Source organism: Molothrus aeneus, unplaced genomic scaffold, assembly GCF_037042795.1.
Source record: "Molothrus aeneus isolate 106 unplaced genomic scaffold, BPBGC_Maene_1.0 scaffold_36, whole genome shotgun sequence".
Classification (NCBI taxonomy): domain Eukaryota; kingdom Metazoa; phylum Chordata; class Aves; order Passeriformes; family Icteridae; genus Molothrus; species Molothrus aeneus.
Window position 1 is genome coordinate 1024175 of NW_027099027.1, and position 24654 is coordinate 1048828.

The 24654-nt window shown below is 52.1% G+C and overlaps 1 protein-coding gene and 1 pseudogene across 1 annotated transcript in view; one reads left to right on the forward strand and one right to left on the reverse strand.

Moving 5' to 3' along the window:
• Positions 1–24654, reverse strand: part of LOC136570728 (uncharacterized) — a 2607743-nt pseudogene that overhangs the window by 1002408 nt on the left and 1580681 nt on the right.
• LOC136570729 (uncharacterized) overlaps positions 1–24654 on the forward strand; it is a 2347277-nt gene that overhangs the window by 890163 nt on the left and 1432460 nt on the right. The window contains 1 exon segment of the mRNA XM_066571173.1: positions 19860–20453. Within this exon segment, the coding sequence (XP_066427270.1) occupies positions 19860–20453 (594 nt within the window).

The following is a 24654-nucleotide window of genomic DNA, read 5'->3' on the forward strand; positions in this document are numbered from 1 at the left end:
TCAGGAGTAGACCCAGGCGTGGAACATCCTGAGGGGTGTGGGAAATGGGAGGATATGGGCCAAATCCTGAAGGAATTCTCTGACCCTATAGTCTGGGATTTTCCCCATAAACAAATTCAGAACCCAGCTGAGGTGGGGAAATATCTGAAAGAGAAATACCAGGATGAGCCTAAGGAGAGAAAGGTCATTGCAGTGAGCTGGGCCCTGGCATATGCTTATCGCACTCTGTTGGAGACTGTAGGACAGCAGACGGAGGCAGGGGGGCAGGGAGATAAATCAGCAGCTGTCCCAGTCCCTCAGGCTGCAGCCAACACCACAGGCTCAAAGCCAGCAGCCAAACCAGATAGTGAGCCTAAGCCAGCAGCTAAACCAATGGCTGCTGCTACCAATACTAGAAGTGGGAAATGCACGGACAAGACCAATCGACCAGTGGATGATGATGATGATGATGATGATGCAGGAGAAGGAACCTCAATGCCTCCTGACATAAAATCAGGAGTCAAAGCAGCAGGTGCAAGACCAGATGCAAATATTGAGTCCTTTTCCCTGAAGGACCTTCGTGGCCTACGGAAGGATTACACCCGATGACCTGATGAATCCATAATTCGTTGGTTAGTCCGTCTCTGGGATGCTGCAGGCGAGGCTACAATTCTGGATGGCACAGAAACGAGGCATTTGGGATCCCTGTCACATGATCCTGTCATTGACCAAGGAATGATGAGGGGGGCAAACCCTCAGAGCTTCTGGGCACGGGTCTTGGAAAGTGTTGCACAAAGATACCTGTGTGCAGATGATCTTTATATGCAACAGACACAGTGGAAGACCATAGAGCAAGGGATCCAACGCCTGAGAGAGATGGCAGTGGCAGAGATTATCTTCTCAGATGATGTGACAACTAGGAACCCAGACCTGGTGCCATGCACATCTGTGATGTGACGGAAACTTGTGCAACTTGGGCCACACGAATATGCTTCTGCCCTAGCCATAATGAAGCGGGATGAGAGGGATGAGACTGTGCTGGATATGGCAAGGAAGCTCCGAGCACATGCAGATGCTGTGCATGGCCCAACACATGCCAGAATTGCAGCGGTAGAAACACATCTGCAGAACTTAGAGGATAAGATAGAAGAGAATCATAAGAAGCTCAGAGAGGAGATTAAAGAAGACCTTCTCCAAATCTCGGCAGTACAGATCAGAGGTTCTGGTATCCAAGGCAGACGTTCCCCAGATGGCCAGAGAAGGTACACCCCACGAACAGAGCTGTGGTTCTACCTGCGTGACTGTGGAGAAAACATGAGGAAGTGGGATGGAAAACCTACTGCTGTTCTGGCACGATGGGTGCGTGAATTGAAGGAAGCCACCAGGAAAAAAGCAGGTCCAGTTGCCCATAGCCGAACCACCAGGTATGATGATGATGATGACATGTCCAATCCCCTTGAAGGAACATCCAAGACATTTGCCCAGGGAAAGAAGGATAACCAGGCTTAGAGGGGCCCTGCCTCTAGCCAGGTAGAGGCCAGGGAAAATCGTGTTTTCTGGTCTGTGTGGATTCGTTAGCCTGGCACATTGGAACCACAAGAGTATAAAGCTTTGGTTGATACTGGTGCTCAATGTACATTCATCCCATCGAGACATGTGGGGACAGAGTCTGTTTCTATTGCTGGTGTGACAGGAGGATCCCAGGATTTCACTTTGGTGGAAGCTGATGTGAGCCTCACTGGGAATGAGTGGAAGAAACATCCTATTGTGACTGGCCCAGAGGCCCCATGTTTTTTGGGCATAGACTACCTTCGAAGTGGGTATTTCAAAGACCCAAAAGGACTCAAGTGGGCATTTGGGATAGCTGCTGTAGAGACAGAGGGCATCCAGCAATTGAACACCTTGCCCGGGCTGTCTGAGAATCCATCTGCAGTAGGACGCCTGATGGGAGAACAGCAACAAGTGCCAATTGCCACCTCCATAGTGCATCGACGACAGTATAGAACCACTCGAGATGCTGTGATCCCCATCCATAAGATGATCCGAGAGCTGGAGAGCCAAGGGGTGGTCAGCAAGACCCACTCACCCCTCAACAGCCCCATTTGGCCTGTGCGAAAATCTGAAGGAGAATGGAGATTGACTGTGGACTACCGTGCATTGAATGAGGTGACTCCACCACTGAGCGCTGCCATGCCAGACATATTAGAGCTCCAGTACGAGCTTGAGTCCAAGGCAGCGAGGTGGTATGCCACTATAGACATTGCCAATGCATTTTTCTCCATTCCTCTGGCAGCAGAATGCAGGCCTCAGTTTGCCTTCACCTGGAGGGGCGTGCAGTACACCTGGAAGCGACTGCCCCAGGGATGGAAGCACAGTCCCACCATCTGCCATGGACTGATCCAGACTGCACTGGAAAGGGGTGAGGCTCCAGAACATCTGCAGTATATTGATAACATCCTTGTGTGGGGAAGACAGCAGCAGAAGCGTTTGAGAAAGCGGAGAAAATCATCCAGATTCTCCTAAAAGCTGGCTTTGCCATCAAGAAGAGCAAAGTCAAGGGACCTGCTCAAGAGATCCAGTTTCTGGGAGTGAAGTAGCAAGACGGACAGCGTCAGATTCCTACAGACGTCATCAACAAGATCACAGCAATGTCTCCACCCACCAATAAGAAAGAGACACAAGCTTTCCTGGGTGCCATAGGCTTTTGGAGGATGCACATTCCTGAGTACAGTCAGATTGTGAGCCCTCTCTACCTGGTCACCCGCAAGAAGAACACTTTCCACTGGGGCCCGGAGCAGCAACAAGCCTTTGTCCAGATCAAGCAGGAGATTGCTCATGCAGTTGCCCTTGGCCCAGTTAGGACAGGACCAGATGTGAAGAACATGCTCTATTCTGCAGCCGGGAACCATGGCTTGTCCTGGAGCCTTTGGCAGAAGGTGCCTGGGGAGACTCGGGGTCGACCACTGGGATTCTGGAGCTGAAGTTACAGAGGCTTTGAGGCCAACTGCACTCCCACAGAGAGGGAAATCTTGGTTGCCTATGAAGGAGTCCAGGCTGCCTCAGAGGTGATTGGTACAGAAGCACAACTCCTCCTGGCACCCCGACTGCCGGTGCTGGGGTGGATGTTCAAAGCAAAGGTTCCCTCTATGCACCATGCCACCAGTGCTACATGGAGTAAATGGATTGCTGTTATCACACAGCGCACCCATCTTGGAAACCTGAATCACCCTGGGATTCTGGAAATAATTACAAACTGGCCGGAAGGTGAAAACTTTGGTCTCACTGATGAAGGGGAACAAGAAGTGACACAGGCTGAAGAAGCCCCACCATACAACCAACTGCCAGCAGAAGATACACGATATGCTCTTTTTACTGATGGTTCTTGCCGCACTGTGGGAATGAACCGGAAGTGGAAAGCAGCCGTATGGAGCCCCACACGACAGGTTGCACAAGCTACCGAAGGAGAAGGTGGATCAAGTCAACTTGCAGAACTCAAAGCCGTTCAACTGACCCTGGACATTGCTGAGAGAGAGAAGTGGCCAAAGCTCTACCTCTACACTGATTCATGGATGGTAGCCAATGCTCTGGGGGGATGGCTGGAGAGGTGGAAAGAGGCCAACTGGCCGCGTAGGGGAAAGCCAATCTGGTCTGCTAATGACTGGAAAGATATTGCTACCAGGGTAGATAAGCTGCCTGTGAAAGTCCACCATGTAGTTGCCCACGTTCCCAAGAGTCAGGCTAATGAGGAACACTGAAACAACGAGCAGGTAGATCAGGCAGCAAAAATAGAGGTGTCAAAGATAGACTTAGATTGGCAACACAAGGGGGAGTTGTTCCTAGCTCGATGGGCCCATGATGCCTCAGGCAATCAGGGCAGGGATGCCACCTATAAGTGGCTACAAGACTGTCACAGACAGCTTTTCATTAAAAATCCATCTTTAGAATTTTTTCTTTCTGAGAAGCTGAGCGGCCTCAGAAACAAAATGTAAACAATGGTTATCTGCTGCTGTGGAATGCAACAGGTGGATCCGTGATTGGTCTCGTGTGGATGTTTGGAATAAGTGACCAGTCACGGCAGTCTCTGTCCGAGCCACAGACCTTTGTTTTCATTCTTTTCCTTTCTATTCTTAGCTTAGCTAGCCTTCTGAGATGAAACTTTTCCTTCTATTCTTTTTAGTATAGTTTTAATGTAATATCTATCATAAAATAATAAATCAAGCCTTCTGAACATGGAGTCAACATTCTCGTCTCTTCCCTCACCTGAAAACCCCTGTGACCACGGTCACAGATGGTGACCCTGAGTGACTGAGGGAGATTCATCACTTGGTGAGAGCCCAGAGGAGCTGCTACACTGGGTAAACCCCAAGTGTGTGGCATTGATGGTCACCTCACAAGTGACCACAGAAGTGGATTCTAGCCAGGAGCTGAAGAACTGAAGATCCGGATTTGGACAGGGTTCACAGCAAGGCTGACCACAAAAGGAACCTTCTGAAAAGCCTCCAGAAAAGATGTCCGGAAAGCCTAGCAGCACCATGCAGCTGGCCAGAGAGTGCTGGACACTGTCACAAGGTTCTGTTAGCTTTTCCCCTCCTGAAAATGCTGCCCTTCGCAGATTGTGGCTGCAAATGTGGGGGAGGGTCCCCACAGAGGCAGAGGTTCATTTCTCCCCTTCAGAGGAGAAACTTATTGCCCTCTGACAAAAATAGGGTGAAGAGGACAGAATTCCTATGGTAGAGAGACATTTCTATGCGTTTTTTTGATGGGCAAAGCTCTATGGGTTTTTTATGAATGTGCTCTATGCCCTTGATATGTTCATATGGGAATGCATGGAATCCATTTTTGAAGCCGCCTTGGACCGTGGACTGGGGTAGCCCAGGATTTATCCCGGGTTCAGGACGCTCTTCCTGGTCTTGAAACGGAGAGCAGCGTCCTTTCAGTGGATTGCTGATTGCAGGGGGCAAGCCCCATTCCCCCCAGTTCTCACGGGAGAAGACCCTTTGGAGGGGGACGATCTGCTGCTTCCCAGACCCGCTGACTCGCAGCGGGGGTGAGATTTTGCCTGCAGCCAAAGTTGTTTTTTCCCTGCGTCTTTGGAGCATGCTCGGACGGAGCCATTTTTCCCCCCTCGTTACCCTCGGGGGGGTCTGAGTGGGCTGTGCCCCCCGCCCGGCCCCACAGGCACCGCCCCGCCCAGCCCATAGACCCTGCCCTGCTCAGCACCGCGGGTGGCACCGGTCCTCGGGGCCCCGCCTGCCGAGCCCGCAGGGCCACCCCAGCCCGCCCCGCGGGTGCGTGCGGCCCCTCCAGCCGGTGTCCCTCCAGCAGAGCCTGTGGGGTCTCCGGCTGCAGCGGCCCTGCCTGCGCCTGCGCGGCCGATCTCAGCAGCACCGCTTCCCGCGGCTGCGCCTGTGCTGCAAGGCAACGCACTCAGCGACGACAGCGACCGGCAAGCGGTGCCGCCCCCCCCGGCTGTTCCGCCACCTCCCGTGCGGACTCCGCCGGATTTTGCGATTGCGCTTCTGCGGCCGATCCCAGAGCCAGGGGCAGAAGCTGCTGCCGACCCCGTGCTGTCCCCGCCATCCCCTCCCGCAGGGACAGAGCTCGCGCCTGTGCTGCCACTCCCGGAGCTGAGCGACACAACAGCAGCATTGTCCCGTGCACCCCTGCTGCCCCCACCGGCCGCCCTGGCGGTTCTGCCGCCTTTGGGGACTTTGTCCTCTGTGTCTGCGTCAGAGGCTGTCCTGGAACCGGTGGCATGTCCAAGCTCGGACCGTCCTGAGCCGTTTGCCCCTGCGAGAGCGGCTGCGGCGGCCGGCCTCTCCTGTGGAGGAGGCGTAGCTCGGTAGCTGAGTGCAGGCGCAGCCCGACTGCCTGCTTTCAAACTCAGCGTTTTTGGCAGGTTGGTGGGTGTTCGGTCGGTGGTTCCCCCCTTGCGGGTTCCAGGGGTGCCTGCCGTCCCCCGTGCATCCCAGTGGCCAGGGGGAGGTGGCTCCCGAAAGTTCTGCCTCTGGTCCCCAGACTGGGAGGCAGATGGAAGGAACACCTTTTGCATTTGCATTGCAGAGGCAGAGGGAACAGCGGAAAGCGACCATCGCTCGCTTGCTGTGGGGACAAAACATCCCCAGATCCGAGATGATGATTCTCGGGACAGCTTCTCTTCCCCCACTGCTGGTATGGGCCAGTGGTTCGGGGAGGAGGAAGCGTTTGGTCACTCATTCTGCCATTGCATTGGCAGCAGGGTGCAGGTTTGTGAGAACACAGACCCCACCTGGCGGGCTGGGCCTGGGCTGCTTGGCTCAGTTCCCCGGGCCAGGGCCACCGCCCAGCCGGCTCTTGGGCTTGGGGCCTTTGCTTGCCCCATCAGGTCCTGGGCCACCGTTTTGTGGGCCAGGTCTGGGGTTCCTGATCCTTCCAAGAGGGCCAGGGCTCCCCAGGGCCTCTCAGGCTCTCTGCTGCTGCTGCTCTTTCCGAAGGAAAAAAAATAAAATTAAATAAAAAGAATTGAAAGAGCTAGTAGCAGCTCAAAAGCACTGAAGAGTCAAAAATTAGCTTCAGCCCAAGTGGTTCAATAAAGTGGCCAAGACATTCCTGAAATTTTCTCAAAATTGTTTGATGACTGTCAATGGATTTCTGATAACTATTGATGGATTCTCTCTAGCAATTTGTTGTTTCAGGATTCTGCAACCTGTTTCAGGACCAAAAGGGACTTTCAGAGATGTCAAAGAGGAACGTCTTCAGTCAATGGAGTTTTTCTGAAACTCAGCTGTTCAGACTTGAACTTTCTTTGCATTGTTTTTGCATTTTCTTATATTGTAAGATTGTTTTAGTGATATGATAGAATTTTATGTTCTACAGGTGAAGAATTTCCTTGATCATTCCACATCAGCACTTGATTGAGGCTTTGATTGGCAACAGATAACCTGTCAAGTGTTTGTTCTTTCTTCTGCATGAGTCGAGCAGAAAGAATTACAAACACTTTTTTTTTAATTTAACTAAAATAAAAAAAAGGTGACATGTCGCTGACATCTATTTATGAAAAATCCTTTCCTTAGGATTTTTTCTCCTGAAAAGCTGAGAGGCCTCAGGAACAAAATGTAAACAATGCTTATCTGCTGCTGTGGAGTTTTGAAGAGCTGCAAGTGGCCAATCTGCCTGCAACAAGCACCATTCCACGGGCTCTTGTCACCTTTCCCGACACGGCTGCTGCAGCTCATGGAGGGTAAAGCCCTGGAGGCTCCTTATGGGCGGTTATGGACGATTGCAGGCAGCGCCTCCATGCCCTGGATCAGCGGTGCCCACTCCTGGGAACCCCCACGTGTTCCAGTTTCTGTGAAGCTGCCTGTGAAAAACACGTTCACTCTCCTGTGAAAATGTACAAAGTTTAATAAGGGACAATGGGAGACCAGGACCATGGAGCAAAGGTTATTACGGCCGGGTGCATCTTGGCACTCAGCCAGGAGCACCCTGTTACCTTCGGGGATCCCCTGAAATACCTTTCCCCTTACATCAGCCTGCTGCATATTCATAGAGCCTCATGCATATCCATAAACTACTTTACATATTCCAGGAATGATTTTACATGGCCCCTCCCTGGGTCTGCCTTTTCAGAGCATGTGTGTTTCTTGGCTGTGGTTTTGGCTCCTTCTCTTTATCACCTCCAGTTTTTGGGCCTTGGTGCACTCTGCCTTCAGACGGGGAGTGCTGACAGTTGGCAGATCTGTACAGGTGTCCTCATCCTGTGTGCATTGGATGTTATCCCACCCAAGCAGGCACTTTAGCACAAGCAGCCTTTTAACAAGCTTAATTAATGACAGAAATAAAAACTATAGAACAAAGTTACTTTCAGAAACAGTCCCAGCCCATATTTGATCCCAGTCCGTGTGGTCCCAGTCCATAGGATCACAGTCCATACAGTCCCAGTCCATACAGTCCCAGTCCATATTTGATTCCAGTCTGTGTGGTCCTGATCCATATGGTCCCAGTCCCTGGGATCCCAGTCCAAGTGATCCCAGTGTGTGTGGTCCCAGTCCATAGGATTCCAGTCCATTCAGTCCCAGTCCATATTTGATCCCACTCCAGGCTATTCCAGTCTGGAGGGTTCTGATCCACAGGATCCCCATCGACGTGATCCCAGTCCAGGTGATCCCAGCCCATATTTGATCCCAGTCCAGGTGATCCCAGTCTGTGTGGTCCTGATCCATATGGTCCCACTTTGTGAAGTCCCAACCCATAGGATCCCAGTCCATATTTGATCCCAGCCCATATTTGATCCCAGTCTGTGGGGTCCTGCACACACTCCCAGGGTCTGGAATTCCAGTTCCCAGCCAGGAAAAAATGTTCCTACCCTTGAACTTCCTTCCTATCATCTTAAAAAAATTAGAATGACATTATAAATAAATAAATAATAATTAGAATAAATAATTAGAATGAAAATGAAATATAGTAATTTCAACTCTTACTTACAATACTCCAACTATGATTCAAGCCAAAAAACAAGAACTATAACATTACCAATAAATATAAATAAATTATATACCAACCTTTGAAAGTTTTAACTCGATGGCTAATATACTTGAGATAAAAAATATCTAAAAAACTAACATACAATCTAACACACCTTAGTAAAAATTCATATTACAAATATACTAAACACAAAACCAAACACCACTATAATTTCTCAGACATTTTAACCAAACAATTAAACATTAATAATATCCTTAGGTACTCCTAAAAAATTAAAACTATTTTTAAAAATTTAATTTTGTGTGGGTGGTTTTATGTTGATATTGGTTTTTGGATTGTTTGCGTTAGATGATTTAAAAAAGGAATTGAATCAGCTGAGAAGGTGGCACTCTGCAAACAGAACTGACTGAAAATGAACGGGACAGAATCAGTAACTCAGAAAGTTTTATTTGCTATCAAATACATCCCACACACCCAGGCACACACAATCCCCATCCCACTGCTCCAAATTGAGATCCCACTTCTCCCAGTCTTCTCCCAACTCAATTTCACTCTGGCAGCTGTGGAACGGAGTGAGTTTGGCCTGAGACCGAGTTTTTGTGAGGAGGGAACAAGCAATCTGAGGTGGAATTGAGCCTTTTTGGATTAAAATTCAGGTATTTTCAGTGGGATTTGAATGGTTTTGAGGTGACAGATCGATCACTCCTGACCCATTGGTGTTGGGTCAAGTGAGAGCTGCTGGAGAAGCTCTTCCCACACTGGGGACACTCGTAGGGCTTCTCCCCAGTGTGGATCTTTTGGTGGCAGATCAGGTGGGAATGGCGGCAGAAGCTCTTCCCACACTCCCCACACTCATGGGGCCATTCCCCATCATGGATCCTCTGGTGCCCATCAGGTCACAGCTCCGCCTGAAGCTCTTCCCACACTCAGAACACTCATAGGGCTTCTGACCATGTGGATCCTTTGGTGCACAATCAGGCTGGAGCTCTGCCTGAAGCTCTTCCCACACTCCCCACAATCGTAGGGCCGTTCCCCAGTGTGGGTCCTCTGGTGCTTGATCAGCTCGGAGTTCCACCTGAAGCTCTTCCCACACTCCACGCACGTGTGGGGCTTCTCCCCATCATGGAGCTGCTCATGGAGCACCAGCTCCGAGCTCTGGCTCCATCTCTGGCTGCCTTCCTGGCCCAGGCTGGCTCTTTCCCCCTCACATCCCCGCCATCTGCATTTGCAGCCCCTCCTCGTGCGGCATCTCCGGGGCTTTTCCTCCCCGTTGGCTTCCTGCGCCATGGAGCCGCTCAAAACGGCCTCTGCCACCAGGTTCTGCCGCGGGCACTTGTCCTCCCTGCTCTCCATGCTCAGCTCCTGCTCTGGGCGAGGAAGGACAAGGACAGCATGGGATTTGCCTCCGTGCCACAGGCAAGGGCAACAAGATCCCCCCAGGGCTGTGGTGCAGCCGGGGGCCGTGCTGGGCTGGGAGATGGAGCAGCACAGAGGGGAAAGGGGCACTGACTTCCTCCTCACCTGCCTCAGTGTCCCGGGGCATCTTCCTCTTCCTCGCAGCCTCCCAGGGCTTGGAAATGGGAAATCCTGGTTTGGGGAAAACAAGGGATGAGCACGGTGAAACTGAAGACCTAAGAAGAATTAAAAAAAAAAAAAAAATAGGAAATAAAGAAGAAACAAGAAGCATAAGAAGGGTTTAGGCCAGAGAAGTGATCTTTCCAAAGCTGGGCAAGGAAAGCTTCTTGATTCTGCAGGATCTTAGACTTGTGGATGATAAATGCATTTTTGTTTGGTTCAATTCTGACTTTTGCTTTCAGCATGTGATGATTTTTAACCAAAAATATGCCAGAAACTGAGATGCACTTTTGCTATCCTGCACAGGCTCCCCCCAAATCCTCTCTACAGCATCACTCTGAGCTCTCAGTAGTGCTGTTTTAGGCATAGAAACATTTGGTGTGTGCAGGTGCTGACAAAAACAGTGGGGAAGTCACAGGCTAGGCTCCAACAACTTGAAAGCTCTGTTTTACAGTGATCACAGTGACCTTCCATGGGTGAGAGAGAGGAGGTTTGAACCTCTTCAAAACATCCACTCCACCTGCAGTTTCCCAAAGAGGAAGATCTTCCCTGGGAGACTCGCACAGGGTGAAACACTCTCGCTGCAGCTGAGGGCAGAGGTTGTGTTTAAACAGGAGGGTGAGGAGCAGGCTCACTCCCTCTGTGGCTGGTCCTGGCTGAGAATCCCCCTTGCTGCTCTTTCTGTGGAGAGCAGCTCAGTTAATCCGTGCCAGCTTCTTCTCCTCCTGCCCACTGTTGTCTGGGGACTGCCAACCCCCCGTCCCTGCTTGACACGTTTGGAGTGAGGCTGGGTGTGGACGTGTTCATGGAATCACAGAATCCCCAAATGGTTCAGGTTGGAAAGGATCTTAAAGCTCATCCAGTCCCACCCCCTGCCACAGGACACCTTCCAGCATCCCAGATTGCTCCAAGCCCATCCAGCCTGGCATGGAACATTTCCAGGGATGGGGCAGCCACAACATCCACACCCACAAATATTAATGAATGCTGGACTTGAGCCAGCACCTAAATCCATTCCTCCTTTATTAAGCTGATCCTAAGATGCATTATGATCCAGGGGAATCAAGGAGTTCTCAATGCCTACCCTTGTATCTCCGTTCTTGGAGTCATGTCACTGAGAATTTCAGTGTTTGTTTAAAAACTTTTCTCAGATAAGGTGAGAAGCCTGAGATCACTTTCAAGACTCAAAATTTTGCTCTCAAGAAAATTAGCTTTTAAAAAATGCCGTGGTTTGAGCCAGTGTCACAGTTTCAGGGAGTTTCAGGTGAGGAGTCCACAGCCCCATCAGTGCCAAGCCTTCCCTTCTAAGAACATCTTCCCCCCCTTTTCCTCCTTTCCCACCTTAAAGAAGAAGCTGAGGAAGCTGGAGCCAGTGCTGCTGTTGCCATCACTGCTTCTGGAATTTCCTTGGCAAGTGTGGCTTTTCTCCCATTTTGGTCCCTGCTGACTTCATCCTTTCAGCCCCTCTCCTACTTCTGGAGGTCTTGGTGGGCTCCATCCTCCAAAACCTCAACTGGCCTTTTAGGAAATCTAACATTTCTTCCTGTGAGTCCTCCGTTGAAAGCCTGTGGCCATTGCACCTTTCAGCGAGGCCAAAAACCTCAATTTATATCACTTCACCTTATTTCTGACTCCCATAATTAGTTAATCTTGCATTGATGACTGCCCATTCTGAATCATGGGTCTGTTGCTGGGACACTCAGTGCATTCAGACCAAGGGGGCTCCTGACTTTCCTTAGTCTTTGGGTTTGGGCTCTGTCCTGGTGCCGTTTTCATCAGATTTGGGCCAGAGGGTGCTGGACACTGGAACAGACTCTCCAGGGAATGGTCACAGCCCCTGTGAATTCAAGGAATGTTTGGACAAGGCTCTCAGACCTGTGGTGGGATGTCCTGCGCAGGGCCATGAGTCAGACTCATGATCCCTGTGAGTCCCTGCCAGCTCAGGATATTCTTGGATTTGTTGGAGTCAGTCATGGATATGGACAAGACACCTCAGGGTGGATCCCTTTCTCTGCTCTCTGGTATTCTGCTCTTTCCTGGCAATCTCCAAGAAAATTGCTCTGCACTAATCTTTTTTTATCAATTGCAGCAGCTTGCTGGGCTTTCTTCTAAATCTTCCAGATGTCTTTGATCAGCCATGCAAAACACTTTTCATTTTCTCCTGAACTTTGCTTTTCTCTTGAATAAAAAGTGCAGCCAGGCTTGCTTAAGAGGTTTTCTTGAGACAGTACCACTTTCCTTTCTGTCTTATGGACCGTGTTTTGCCTTTTAATTTCACCAACGTGACACCTTGGTTGGACAGGCCCAGGTGATTTCCTCATTTGGATCCAGTGGGGCTGGGATTTCCAGCCCTAAACTCCTTGGACTCTGGCACCAAAAATCGATCATAACATCACACAGCAGCTTCTCCCTTTTAAACTTTCTCTGAAATAACCAAAACAGCTCTTAAAATTCCTTTCGCTTACAGCTTACACTGTGGCATGAGTGTCTCATATCTCGCGACCCCTCCTCGATACGCCTCTTAGGACCCATCCACACCCCCCAAGTCCCCCCACAGTGCCCCAGGACCCCTCCCCAGACCCCCCAAACCCCCGGACCCCTCCCCAAAGCCACCCTGACCCCCCAGACCCTCCCCCGCCCCCCCCCCCGATCCCCTCTCAGGCCCCTCCCGCTCCTGTCCCGAGCCCGGGGGCTCCCGGCGGCGGCGGGGAAGGGGGCGCCGCTTCCGGCTCGCCTCTGATTGGCTGGGACGGCGAGGGGGAGGCGGGCCTTGCTGGGGGGGGGGGGAGCCGCGCCGTGATTGGTTAGTTCAGGGACGTGCAGCGCGCTGATTGGTTGGTTCGGGGCGGGGCGCGCCGCTATTGCTGGGAGCCCGCACACGCGGTGGCGGCGCGAGATTCTGAGGGAGAGCGGAGCTGAGGTGGGGCCGGGGGCAAACTGGGGGGGTTTGGGTCTGAGGGGAAATTGGGGATTTTTGGGGGCATCGACGGGAAACACGAGGTTGTGCGGTGGGTTTGGGGGGAATGAGGGGGTCTGAGGGGGCTTTGATGATCTGAGGGGGCTTTAGGGAGCTTTGGGGGGAGCTTGAGAGCGTCTGGAGCGTTCTCAGGTGGGTTTAGGGGGAACTGAGGGGAATTGGGAGAATCTGAGGGGATTTTGGGGGATTGCGAGAGGATCTGGGCCGTTCTGAGGTGGGTCTGGGGAATTTCGAGGAATCTGAGGCGATTTCATGAGGTTTGGGGGGATTGAGGCGTCTGAGGGGGATTTGGGGCAGTTTGATGGATTTGGGGGCGTCTCAGGTGGGTCTGGGGTGAATTTTGGGGAGAACTGGGGGGGGGGGGGGAGAGTCCTGGGGAGGTTTTTGGGGTCCTGGGGAGTGTTTGGGGGTCCAGAGAGGTTCTGGGCCAACCTTGGGGGAGCTCTGGGAGGTTTGGGGTTCCTGGAGGGGTCCTGGGGGAGATTTGGGGGTCCCGGGGGGTCCCAGGCCCACCCTAAACCAGGCTCTGGGGGTTTCGGGGGGAGGGGGCACTGCAGGGGTTCCCCCCCCCCCCCCCGTTTTTGGGGGGTCTCCCATGGTGCCCCCTCCCCAAAAAGCTCCCAGGGCCCCCTGAAGTGGCTCCTGTTCCACCGGGCGGTGCCCCCTGATCCAGGACGGCCCCACTGAGTCTGGGGGGGTTTGTGGGGATTTTGGGGTTCTGAGAGGGTTTTTGGGGATTTGGGGGTGGCTTTTTTGGGCTTTGGGGGTTTTTGTTTGGAGTTTGGGGGGAAGTATTGGGGTTTTTGGGAAGAATTATTGGGTTTTGGGATGGTAATGTGATTTTGGGGGGTTTTGTTGATTTGGGGGGTTTTGGATTTTTGGTGTTCTGTTGGGGTTGTGGGGGCTTTTGGGGGGAGATTTATTGAAAATTTTGGGAGTTTTTTTAAATTTTGGTGAGTTCCACTGGGATGTTTGGAGATTCCCTGGGGTTTTTGAGGGTTTTCTTGTAATTTTTGGGGATTTGTGGGGTTTTAGTGGAATTTTAGGGGCGCTTTGGGGCAGTCCCTGGGTGTGGGGAAGGGCTGAGAGGCACCAAAATCTCCTTAAAAGCCCTGAAAGCCCCAATAAAACCCACAAAATCCTAATTAAATCTCTCAAAATCCTATTAGAACACTCTAGAATCCCAATAAAAGCCCATAAAATCCTTTGGAATGCCAAAAACCCCAAAAATCCCGATTAAACTCCACCAATCCCCCAAAGATGTCCCCAAAACTTGAAAAAGTGCCACAAAATCTCCCCCAAGATCCAAAGAAATCCTGGCAACACCCAAACCCCCCCAAATCCCACCAAAAACCCCAAATCCCCAATTAATCCCTCGGAATGCCACCACAATTCCAATAAAATGCCCCAAAATCTCCTAACAGTCTCAATAAAACCCCAGGAATTTCTGAGAATCCCAAAAAATCCCAATAAAATCCCAGTAAAACCCGCAAAATTAAAAAAGAGCCACAAGAAATTGCAATAAACTCCCAACCACCCCCAGAAAACTCCCCCTCAAAATGCCAAGAAAATCCCCCAAAATCCAAACCCCCAAAATCCACAAAACCAGCCACTCCCAGTCAATCCCAGTGTGATTCCAGTCGCTCTCAATGAGATCCCAGTGTAACCCAGCATGGACTCAGCTGCTCTCACTGGGATCCCAGTGTGATCCCAGTTGCTCCCAGCATAATTCCAGATGTTCCCAGTTCCTCCCATGATGATCCCAGTTGCCCCAAGAATAGTCCCAGTCCCTCCCAGCAGGGTCCCAGTTGTGCCCAGTTGCCTCCAGGGTAGATTCAGTTTCCCCCAGCATCGTCCCAGTTGCTCCCAGCATGATCCCAGCTGTTCCCAGTGTGGTTCCAGTGCCCCCAGGATGGTTAGAGACACTCCCAGTATGTTTCAGTTACCTCAGAATGATCCCAGTCTTTCCCAGTTCCTCCCAGTTTCCTCTAGCATCATCCCAGTTTCCATCTGTTGCTCAAAGGGTGGCCCCAGTTGCTCCCAGTATGATCCCAGTTGCCCCAGTTGTAGTCTCAGTCCTCTCAGCATGGTTCCAGAACCTTCCAGCCGATCCCAGTTGCTCCCAGTGGGTCACATTTTCCTCCCAACATGGGCCCAGTAGCTCCCAGTAAGCCCCAGTCGGGTTCCATTCACACCCAGTATAATCCCAGTATGAGTGTAGCCACTCCCAGTATGATCCCGGTCCCTTGCAGTCTAATCCCAGTTGCTCCCAGTCACTCCCAGTCTGATGCCAGTGCCCCCAGTGTGATCCCAGTTGCTGCCAGCATGGGCCCAGCTGTTCCCAGTGTGCTTCCATCACTCCCCTATGGTTACAGACACTCCCAGGATGGTCCCAGTTGAACCCAGTTGCCCCTGCTCTAGTCCCAGTCCCTCCCCAGATGATCCCAGTCCCTCCCAGCATGGTCCCACTCACTTCCAGTTGCCCCCAGTGTGGTCCCAGTTCTCCCCAGCATGGTCCCAGTTGCCCCCAGTGTGGTTCCAGTCCCTCCAGTATGGTTCCAGACACTCCCAGTATATCCCAGTTGCCCCCAGCATGTCTGCAGTCATTTCCAAGCACTGCCAGTGGCCCCAGTAAGGTGTCAGTTATCCCAGTATGATCCCCCAGTCATGCCCAGTATATCCCAGTTGCCTCCAGCAGGCATCCAGTCCTTCCCAGTTCCTCCAGTTTGCTTGCAGCATCATCCCAGTTTCCCTCAGTTGCTCCCAGCTGCCCAAAGTGTGATCCCAGTCGCTCCCTTTCAACCCCAATATGATCCCAGTAAGCTCCAGTTTGATCCCAGTCACATGCCAGCCCTCCCAGTGGGGTCCCAGTATAATCCCAGTTGCTTCCAAACTCTCCCAGTATGGTCCCAGCTGCCTCCAGTGTGGTTGCAGTTGCTTCCTAGATCAGCCCAGTCAGTCCCAGTATGATGCCATTTGCTGCCAGCGTGCTCCCAGTTGCTCCCAGTCAGGCCCAGTATGGGGGATGATGTGCAGGGTGTGCTCCCAGTCCCTCTCAGATCCTCCCAGTATTAGTCCAGTCCCTCCCAGTATGATCCAAATATGGCCCCAATGTGCTCCCAGTCCCTGCCAGTATGAACCAGTTGTGCTCCACATGGTTCCAGTTGCTCTCTTTCACCCTCACTTTTGTTCCAGTCACTCCCAGTATGTCCCAGTGCAGCCCAGTTCCCTCCAGCATCTTTCCAATTCCTTCCAGTATGATCCCATTTGCTCCCAAGCACTCCCAGTCAGCCTCAGTGTAGTGGCACTCACTGCCAGAATGATCCCAGTCAGCTCCAGCATGATCCCAGTTCATCCCAGTATAAGCCCAGTTTTCTCCAGTCACCCCCAGCGTGCAGCCAGTCACTCCCAGTTGCTCCTGGCATGATCGCAGTTGTTCACAGCTGTTCCCAGTCACCCTCAGCATAATCCCAGTCACTCCCAGTATATCCCATTTGCCCATAACATGGTGTTAACTGCCCCCCGCAGGCTCCTACTCGCTCCCAGCATGATCTCAGTATGATCCCAGCATGATCCCAGTATCCATCAGTGCAATCACAGTCTGCCCCGGTATGGCAGTATAATCCCAGCATGATATCAGTACAAACCCAGTACAGTCCCAGTCACTCCCAGTATGATCCCAGTATAATCTTAGTATGATGTCAGTACAAAGCCAGTAGAGCCCCAGTCAGTCCCAGTACGATCCCAGTGCAGCCCAGTCCCTGGCAGTGCTGCCACTGCTGGGATCCCCCAGGCCTGTGTGCGTTCCCCCCTGGCGGATGTGCCTAGAGGAGCCCCAAGGGCTGGCAGTGGCCAGGCAGGGTCCCCAGCAAGGCCCAGTTTGGATGTGCAGCCCCCAGTTTGCCCAGTTTGCCTCTCCTTTGGCCCGGGCCGGGTTCCCCCCGCCCGCAGCGGCTGGGAGCAGCCGAGAGCCCCGCGCTGCCCATGCCGACCTGTCCCGGCTCCATCGCCGCTGCTGCCGCGGGCTGCGAGGGCTGCGGGAACGGGGCACCGAGGGTGTGGCTGCTGCTGGGGGAGGAGGAGGAGGAGGGAGGGAAGGGCAGGGATGGAGGGGGAGGAGGAGGCGGGGTAATGGGGGAGAAGGAGGAGAATGAATGGAAGGGGCAGGATGGAAGAGGAGATGGGGGGTGGGGATAAGGCAGGGGAGGAGGAGGAGGGGGGATGGAAGAGGAGGAGCGGGAGGAGAAAGAGCAGGGAAGGAGGCGGGGTGAGGGGGGAGGAGGAGAGGGAGGTGGAGATAGGACAGAGGAGGAGCGGGAGGAAGAGGAAGAGGAGGGACAAAGGCGGATCAAGGCTGAGCTGAGGGAACCACGCGGTCTCGATTCCTGCCTTAATTCGCAGCCCCCACCTGTGGGATCATCGCCCCCCCCATGGCGCAGGTGAGCGGGGAGGGGGGGCCCGGCCCGCATATCCCAGGGAGTCCCTGGGTTGGGTTTTTCGGGGATGTTTGGAGAATGAAGAAGTCCAAGGCTGAGCGGAAAAGGCCCCTCGGGGGGACATCGGGGGGTGGCGGTGGCGGCTGCCGGCAGAGGCAGCCTGGAGGAGCAGAGCCCTGTGTCCCCCAGGAGGCCAAAGTGGGGAGGCCAGAGAGGGGGGAGCGCCGCCATTGGCGGGAGCCTCAAGAGCCTGGAGAGGGGCAGGGGGGACTCCTTGGAGCCGCTGCAGCCCAGAGCAGAGAATGAGGGGAGAAGGGAGCCCGGGAGCCCAAACAGCCCCGGCATCCCGAAATGGGGAGAGCCAAGAGGGGGGAGCTTTTGGCATTGCTGGCACTGCCAGCAGCCTGGGCAGGGCGGGCACCCAGGAGAAGGGGGACCCCCAATCCAAGCGTGACCCCAGCAGCTGGGACAGGGGGGAACCCCTGAACACCAGAGGGGAGGGACCAGGGACGGGCAACCCCTGGGAGGCTTTTCCAGGGCTGAATCTTGGTGTTTGGGAGGGTTTTCTGGAGCCCACATGGCCGGACTAGAGATGTACCTGGGCAGAGAGACCTTCAAACTCAACGTGTGTTGGGGTAGATGAAACAGGAAAGCCTTATAAATATTATTGTCTGGCCTTTCTTTCCAATCTTGCTTATAGTTACTATATTCTCAAAAGGCTTTTAAGAATATAGGAACTATAAGCAAGATTGGAATGAAAGCAAGCTTTTAAATACCTTAGATACTGAACAAATGGAAAACAATGGTGTGGCCCAACTGAAGGTAATTCCCTTCTGATGAAACAATTCCTTCTGCTTGCAGACAGGTCCAAGGGTCAGAGCAGACCCTACTAGCTCAGCAGAAGGGCTCCAAAGAGTAGATTTTAGGGTTGAAAATGTAACACAGTATTTTGATAAATTAGTTCACTGGATTTAAGGATCATACTTTTTTTTTATTATTATTATTTTGCAAGCGAGAATAGGCAAAGTTCAGTGCTGGGCGGCCGGGAGTCTCCGCTCCTCTGGGCTCGCGCCTTTCCTATCCCCAAAGTTCACCTTTGATTGCCTTCTTCTCCCGGGTCCAGGGATGACGTGGTCTGTCTTTTGCGCTTGCTCGTTCAGTTGCTAGGGGGTCTTTTTCTGCCTTCTGGTGGTCGTGGGATGAAGGCTCCAAGTCTTCCTCTTTAACCCCTGAGTGAACTTTTCCTTATAAGGCATACCTATACAGTGGAATTTTCAGAACACTATACGATTCCTGCAAGCCTAAGCAATTCTTGCGAGTTTAGGATTTGCTGTTACAGCCTTCCTCTGTGACCTCTGGGTGAACTTTTCCTTATAAGGTATATCTTTACCATGGAATTCCCAAAGCACTATACGATTCCTGCAAGCCAAGCAACCGTATGTGGCTGCACTTTTAAGAATCAAGCGGTTTTAGCTATTTAGTTATTGCTTTGATATTGTATAATTATTTAGCTATTGATTTAATTAATGAACAAATATATTGCTACTTATTACAGTATGGTGATGTAATGATTTTTATAGGCTGTATGTAAATGCTATAGGATTTGTATCTTGTACTAGATTGGTTAGTGAGAAATAGAATATTTAACACAGAAGAAGAATTATTGTATTGTAACAGGAACCTTACTCTCTTACACTCCTCCCCTCTTACTCTCTCACCCTCTCATCCTCTCTGCTCCTCTCTTCTCTCAGGCCTGCTCCAAGCTGTGGCTGGCAGCTCCAAGCAGGGCCCTGCACCCAGGCCCTTTGCAATAAACCGCAAGTTCCACGACCTGGCTGCAGAGATCTCTCGTCTCCGTCCATCCCGACCGTGCTACCCCCAATGCTCCTACAAATGTGCTCATCCCTTGTTTTCCCAAACCAGGATTTCACATTGACAACCCCTGGGAGGCTGTGAGGAAGAGGAAGATGCTCTGGGACACTGAGGCAGGTGAGGAGGAAGTCAGTGCCCCTTTCCCCTCTGTGCTGCTCCATCTCCCAGCCCAGCACAGCCCCCGGCTGCAGCACAGCCCTGGGGGGATCTCGTTGCCCTTGCCTGTGGCACGGAGGCAAATCCCATGCTGTCCTTGTCCTTCCTCGCCCAGAGCAGGAGCTGAGCATGGAGAGCAGGGAGGACAAATGCCCGCGGCAGAACCTGGTGGCAGAGGCCGTTTTGAGCGGCTCCACGGCGCAGGAAGCCAACGGGGAGGAAAAGGCCCGGAGATGCCGCACGAGGAGGGGCTGCAAACGCAGATGGCGGGGATGTGAGGGGGAAAGAGCCAGTCTGGGCCGGGAAGGCGGCCGGAGATGGAGCCAGAGCTCGGAGCTGGTGCTCCATGAGCAGCTCCATGATGGGGAGAAGCCCCACACGTGCGTGGAGTGTGGGAAGAGCTTCAGGTGGAAGTACGACCTGACTGTGCACCAGAGGACCCACACAGGGGAGAAGCCCCATGAGTGTGGGGAGTGTGGGAAGAGCTTCAGCCAGAGCTCCAACCTGATCAGGCACCAGAGGATCCACACAGGGGAGAAGCCCTATGAGTGTTCTGAGTGTGGGAAGAGATTTCAGACCAGCTCCCATCTTGTCCGGCACTATCAGAGTCACACAGAGGAGAGGCCCTTCCAATGCCCCGACTGTGGGAAGGGATTCAGGCGGAACTCCATCCTCGTCACGCACCGGCGCATCCACACTGGGGAGAGGCCCTACGAGTGTGATAAATGCAGGAAGAGGTTTCAGACCAGCTCCAGTCTCCTCCAGCACTATCGGATTCACACAGAGGAGAGGCCCTTCCAGTGCCCTGACTGTGGGAAGGGATTCCAGCGCAACTGCACCCTCGTCACCCACCGGCGCATCCACACTGGGGAGAGGCCCTACGAGTGTCCCCAGTGTGGGAAGAGCTTCTCCAGCAGCTCTCACTTGACCCGACACCAACGGAGGCACCGGTAAGGGAAGCCCTGCGAGTGCCCCGAGTGCGGGAAGAGCTTCGTGCGCTGCTGCAGCTCCATCCCCCACTGGAGGAGGCACTTTGGGCACAGCCCTGGTCACTCACATTCCCTGTGATCCATGTTGGTAACACACCTGGCTACTTCTACTTTTGGTTTGACCTTAATTTTCCTCTGCTTCATCTTCATCCTTTAATAACACCCAAAACTGGGTTAAATGAAGGAAATTATTCGAATATATCTGAAGTTCCATAATTTCTCAGTTGTTTTAGAGGGAATTTAGGATTTGGGGACACATTCTGTGTGGAGTGCTGCTGTTGCTAAGAGGCAGGAATTTGATCTCACCCTTCTTGTGTTGCTAAGAACTCCTCCCTTGACCCAAACCGCAACTCCACCCTTGGGATACCCTATAAAAACCCCACAGTTCTGCCTTTGCCCTGTCTTTGGGGGGTAAGAAATGGATTCCCAGAGGATCAGCCCTTTTCCCACTGGATTCCAAAGAATCGGCTCTTTTCCCACTGGTTTCCAAAGGATAATCCTCATTCTCCACTCTATTTCCTAGCGGATCAAGCTTTTCCCACTGGATTCCCGCTGGATCAGCCGTTTTCCCATTTGATTTCCATTGGAGCAGCCTTTTCCCACTGGATTTCCAGAGGATCAAACTTTTCCCACTGGATTCCCACTGGATCAGATTTTGTTACTGGATTCCCAAAATTTCAGCTTTTCCCACTGGATTCCCGTTGGATCTGCCTTTTCCCACCGGATTCCAAGAGGGTCAGCCTTTCCCACAGGATTCCCAGACTATTCTGACTCTGTCACTGTTTTTGTTTGTTTGTGCATTTGCATTTGCATTTTTAATTTTTTCTAATAAAGAACTGTTATTTCTACTCGCATATCTTTGCCTGAGAGCCCCTTCATTTCAAAATTAATTATTATTTTCATAGGGTTTTGTAGGTTTTGGTTTTTTTTTTGTTTTTTTTTTTTTCTGTTTTTGTTTTTTTTTTCAGAGGGAGTGGGATTTACATTTTCCATTCCAGGGGTCGCTCCTGAAATGGGGAGACACCCCCAAGGAGGGGCTGTGTAAAATCGTTCCTGGAATATGTAAATTATTGTATGGATTTGCATAAGGGTCTATGAATATGCAACAGACTGGTGTAATTAAAACCAGAATAATTAAGGGGTGTCCCCGAAAATAACTGGGGTGTTGGTGGCCATAATAGCCTTTGCTCAATGGTCCTTGTCTCCCATTGCATCAGCGTGTTGCCTATTCATAGATATTTTTGCATATCCTTAAACTACTTTACATATTCCAGGAACAAAATTGGCTTCATTCTGTTTGGGGGTCCCATCCCCCTCCCAGTTCAATTTTGGGGGTCCCATCCCCCTCCCAGTTCAATTTTGGGGGTCCCATCCCTCTCCCAGTTCAATTTTGGGGGTCCCATCCCCCTCCCAGCTCAATTTGGGGATCCCATCCCCCTCTTTTCCCCTCTCTCCCTCCCCTTTCCGATCGTTCCCCCAGTCCCCTCCCCCGTGTTTGGTTTTGGGATTCCTGGCACCTCCTGCTCCGTTTTTGGGTCCCGACCCCGTTTTGGATTAATTTGGGGTCCCCCCCCATCCCCAGGGTCACCTTCCCCCCCCCATTCCCTCTCGTGGCAACTGATGAGTCATCAGCGAGAAACGCTCTGATTGGCTGGAAATTCCCCCGCGCGGTCTCTGATTGGTTAGGCCTATGAGAGGTGGTCTCTGCCTGGCAGCTGATGAGTCAGAGTCGGACCGGGCGCTGATCGGCTGAGAATCGCTGAGCGGGGCCATTGCCCTGAGCTTCTGCCGGGTATCTCTGTCGTCATCACCGCCGCGCGTTCTGATTGGCCAGAATATGTTTTGGGGTGGGGACGGGAGGAACTGGGGTTATTTGGGGTTTATTTGGGTTTATTTAGGGATTATTTTGGGTTTATTTGAGGGGTTTTTTTGTTGTTTTGGGGGACGTTTTGGGGAGTTTATTTGGGGTTCTTTTGGTTTAATTCAGTTTATTTGGGGTTTTATAGAGTTATTTGGGTTTATTTGGGGTTTTTTTTAGATTTCTTTGGTGTTTATTGAGGTGTACTTGGAATTAGTTGAGTTTATTTAAGAATTATTTGGGATTTATTTGGGGCTATTAATGGAATTTTTGGGGTTTTACTTGTGTTTAAATTGGTTTATTTGTGCTTAATTTGTGATTTTTTAGGTTATTTGGGTTTTTTGTGTTTTGTTTTTGTTTTTAATTTCTTTTGTTTGGGGTTCTTTCAGTTTATTTTTGTTTATTTGAGTTATTTGGAAGTATTTGTGTTTATTTGGGTTAATTTGGTTTGGGTTTTTTGTTTATATGGAATTATTTGGGGTTTCTTTGGGGTTATTTGGGTTTATGTTGGTGTATTTGGGGTTTATTTAGGTGTACTTGGAGTCATTTGGAAGTATTTGGATTTGTTTGGGGTTATTAGCATTTTTTAGGTAGTGTTTGTGGTTTTGGGGGGGTTTTGGCGTTTATTTAGGGATATTTGGGTTATTTGGGGTCAGAAAATCCAGAAATGTTTCTCCTCTAACAAATGGGAATTTTTCCCAAAGCATCCAGAATTTTTCCCCAAAAACCAGGAAATATTACCTTAAAAATCTCGGACTTTTCCCAGCCAATAGCGGCACGTCCCACTCCAAACCATCCAATCATCGCGCTTCATCTCCCAAATTACCCAATCACGGCGCCCCCTTCCCCTAACCAACCAATCACTGCACGCCTCCCCTCAGCAACGCCCGTCTCCCTTGCCTGGATCTAACCAATCACCGTGCGCCTCCCATAGCAACTCCCTCCTCCCTCGCCCCGAACCAAACAATCACCGCGCGGCTCCCCTCAGCAACGCCCGCCTTTGCCTTGCCTAGAACCAACCAATCACCGCGCGTCTCCGCTCAGCAACCCCCGCCTCCCTTGCGTCTTTCCCATCAATCACCGCGCTCTAAGCCAAACCAACCAATCACCGTGCGCGTCCCCGCAGCAACTCCCGCCTCCCTCCTCCCCAATACAACCAATCACCGCGCGTGTTCCCTCAGCAACTCCCGCCTTCCCCGCGGCACTCCAGCCAATCACAGCCAAGCCCGAAGCGGCGCCCCCTGACCCCGGGCCCGGCAGGAGCAGGGACCCCCTCCCCGCTCGTCGCCCCCTCCCCTCCTGCCGCCCCCTGGGAGCCCCTCAGGGACCCCCAGGACCCCCTCAGGGCCCCCGGGAGCCACCCCGGGCTCGGGCGGGTCCTGCGGGAGGCACTGGAGAGAGCGGGGGAGGCGCTGGGAGAGGACGGGGGGCTCCGGGAGCTGCTGAGGAGGCGCAGGGACAGGTGAGGGGTCCTGGAGGGGTCGTGAGAGGAATTTGGGGAGGGGTCTTGAGGAGGTTTGGGGGGGTACTTGTGGAGGGTCTGGGGGGAACTTGATGGGGTTTTGGCGGGGTCTGGGGCTGCTGGGGGGGCTTTGCGGGGGAATTTGGGGAGGAGTCCTCGGGGGGTGTCACAATCCACCCTCACGGACGGGTTTTGTGATGGTTCGTGGATTTGATCTCAGGGTGCGAAAAGAACCGACACAGTACAAGGGGGTTTGCAATGATAACCAAAACAAACTCACCTTCATTGAATGACCACAGCAAAATGCGATAGAGGGATTAAGGGAGAGAAAAAGAGGAAGAGAGACAAAAGAGAGAGAGAGGGAAAGAGGCGGCTAGAGCTACCAAACTTAGAGACAAAGTCCTTTGGTCCAGTCCAGTCGAGGATCTGCCTGTTACATCGGGGAGATCTCGAAGTCTCTTGCTAACTCAGAAGTTTTTATTATGATAACTCTATTGGAAATTGCCGAGGGAGGGTGGGAAACAGATACAATAAGGAATAGATGTAACAGGTAGTCCATGCTCTCAGCAGTAAGCGAGAGCCATTGTCCTCTTGGTCCTGTGGTCACAACCTGCAGGCAAACATCTCGCTTTGGTCAGCTTGCCTCCCCCACACACCTGCCCCGGGCTGGGGGTTTCAGTCCCAGTCCTTGGGAGGAGCAGAGGGGCCTTTTCACACGGGGGTTCCATGTCTCAGTCCTTGATGGAGAGGCTTCTCACATCTCAGTCTGTCTGTCACGGCGGTTGCAAACGAGTGAGAGGGGTCTTCTGCAGGGGAGCAGCCAGAACTCAGGAGAAATCCAGCCAGGCCGAGAGGTGGGACAGCTCCCAAGGCTCTTGTTGCAAAAA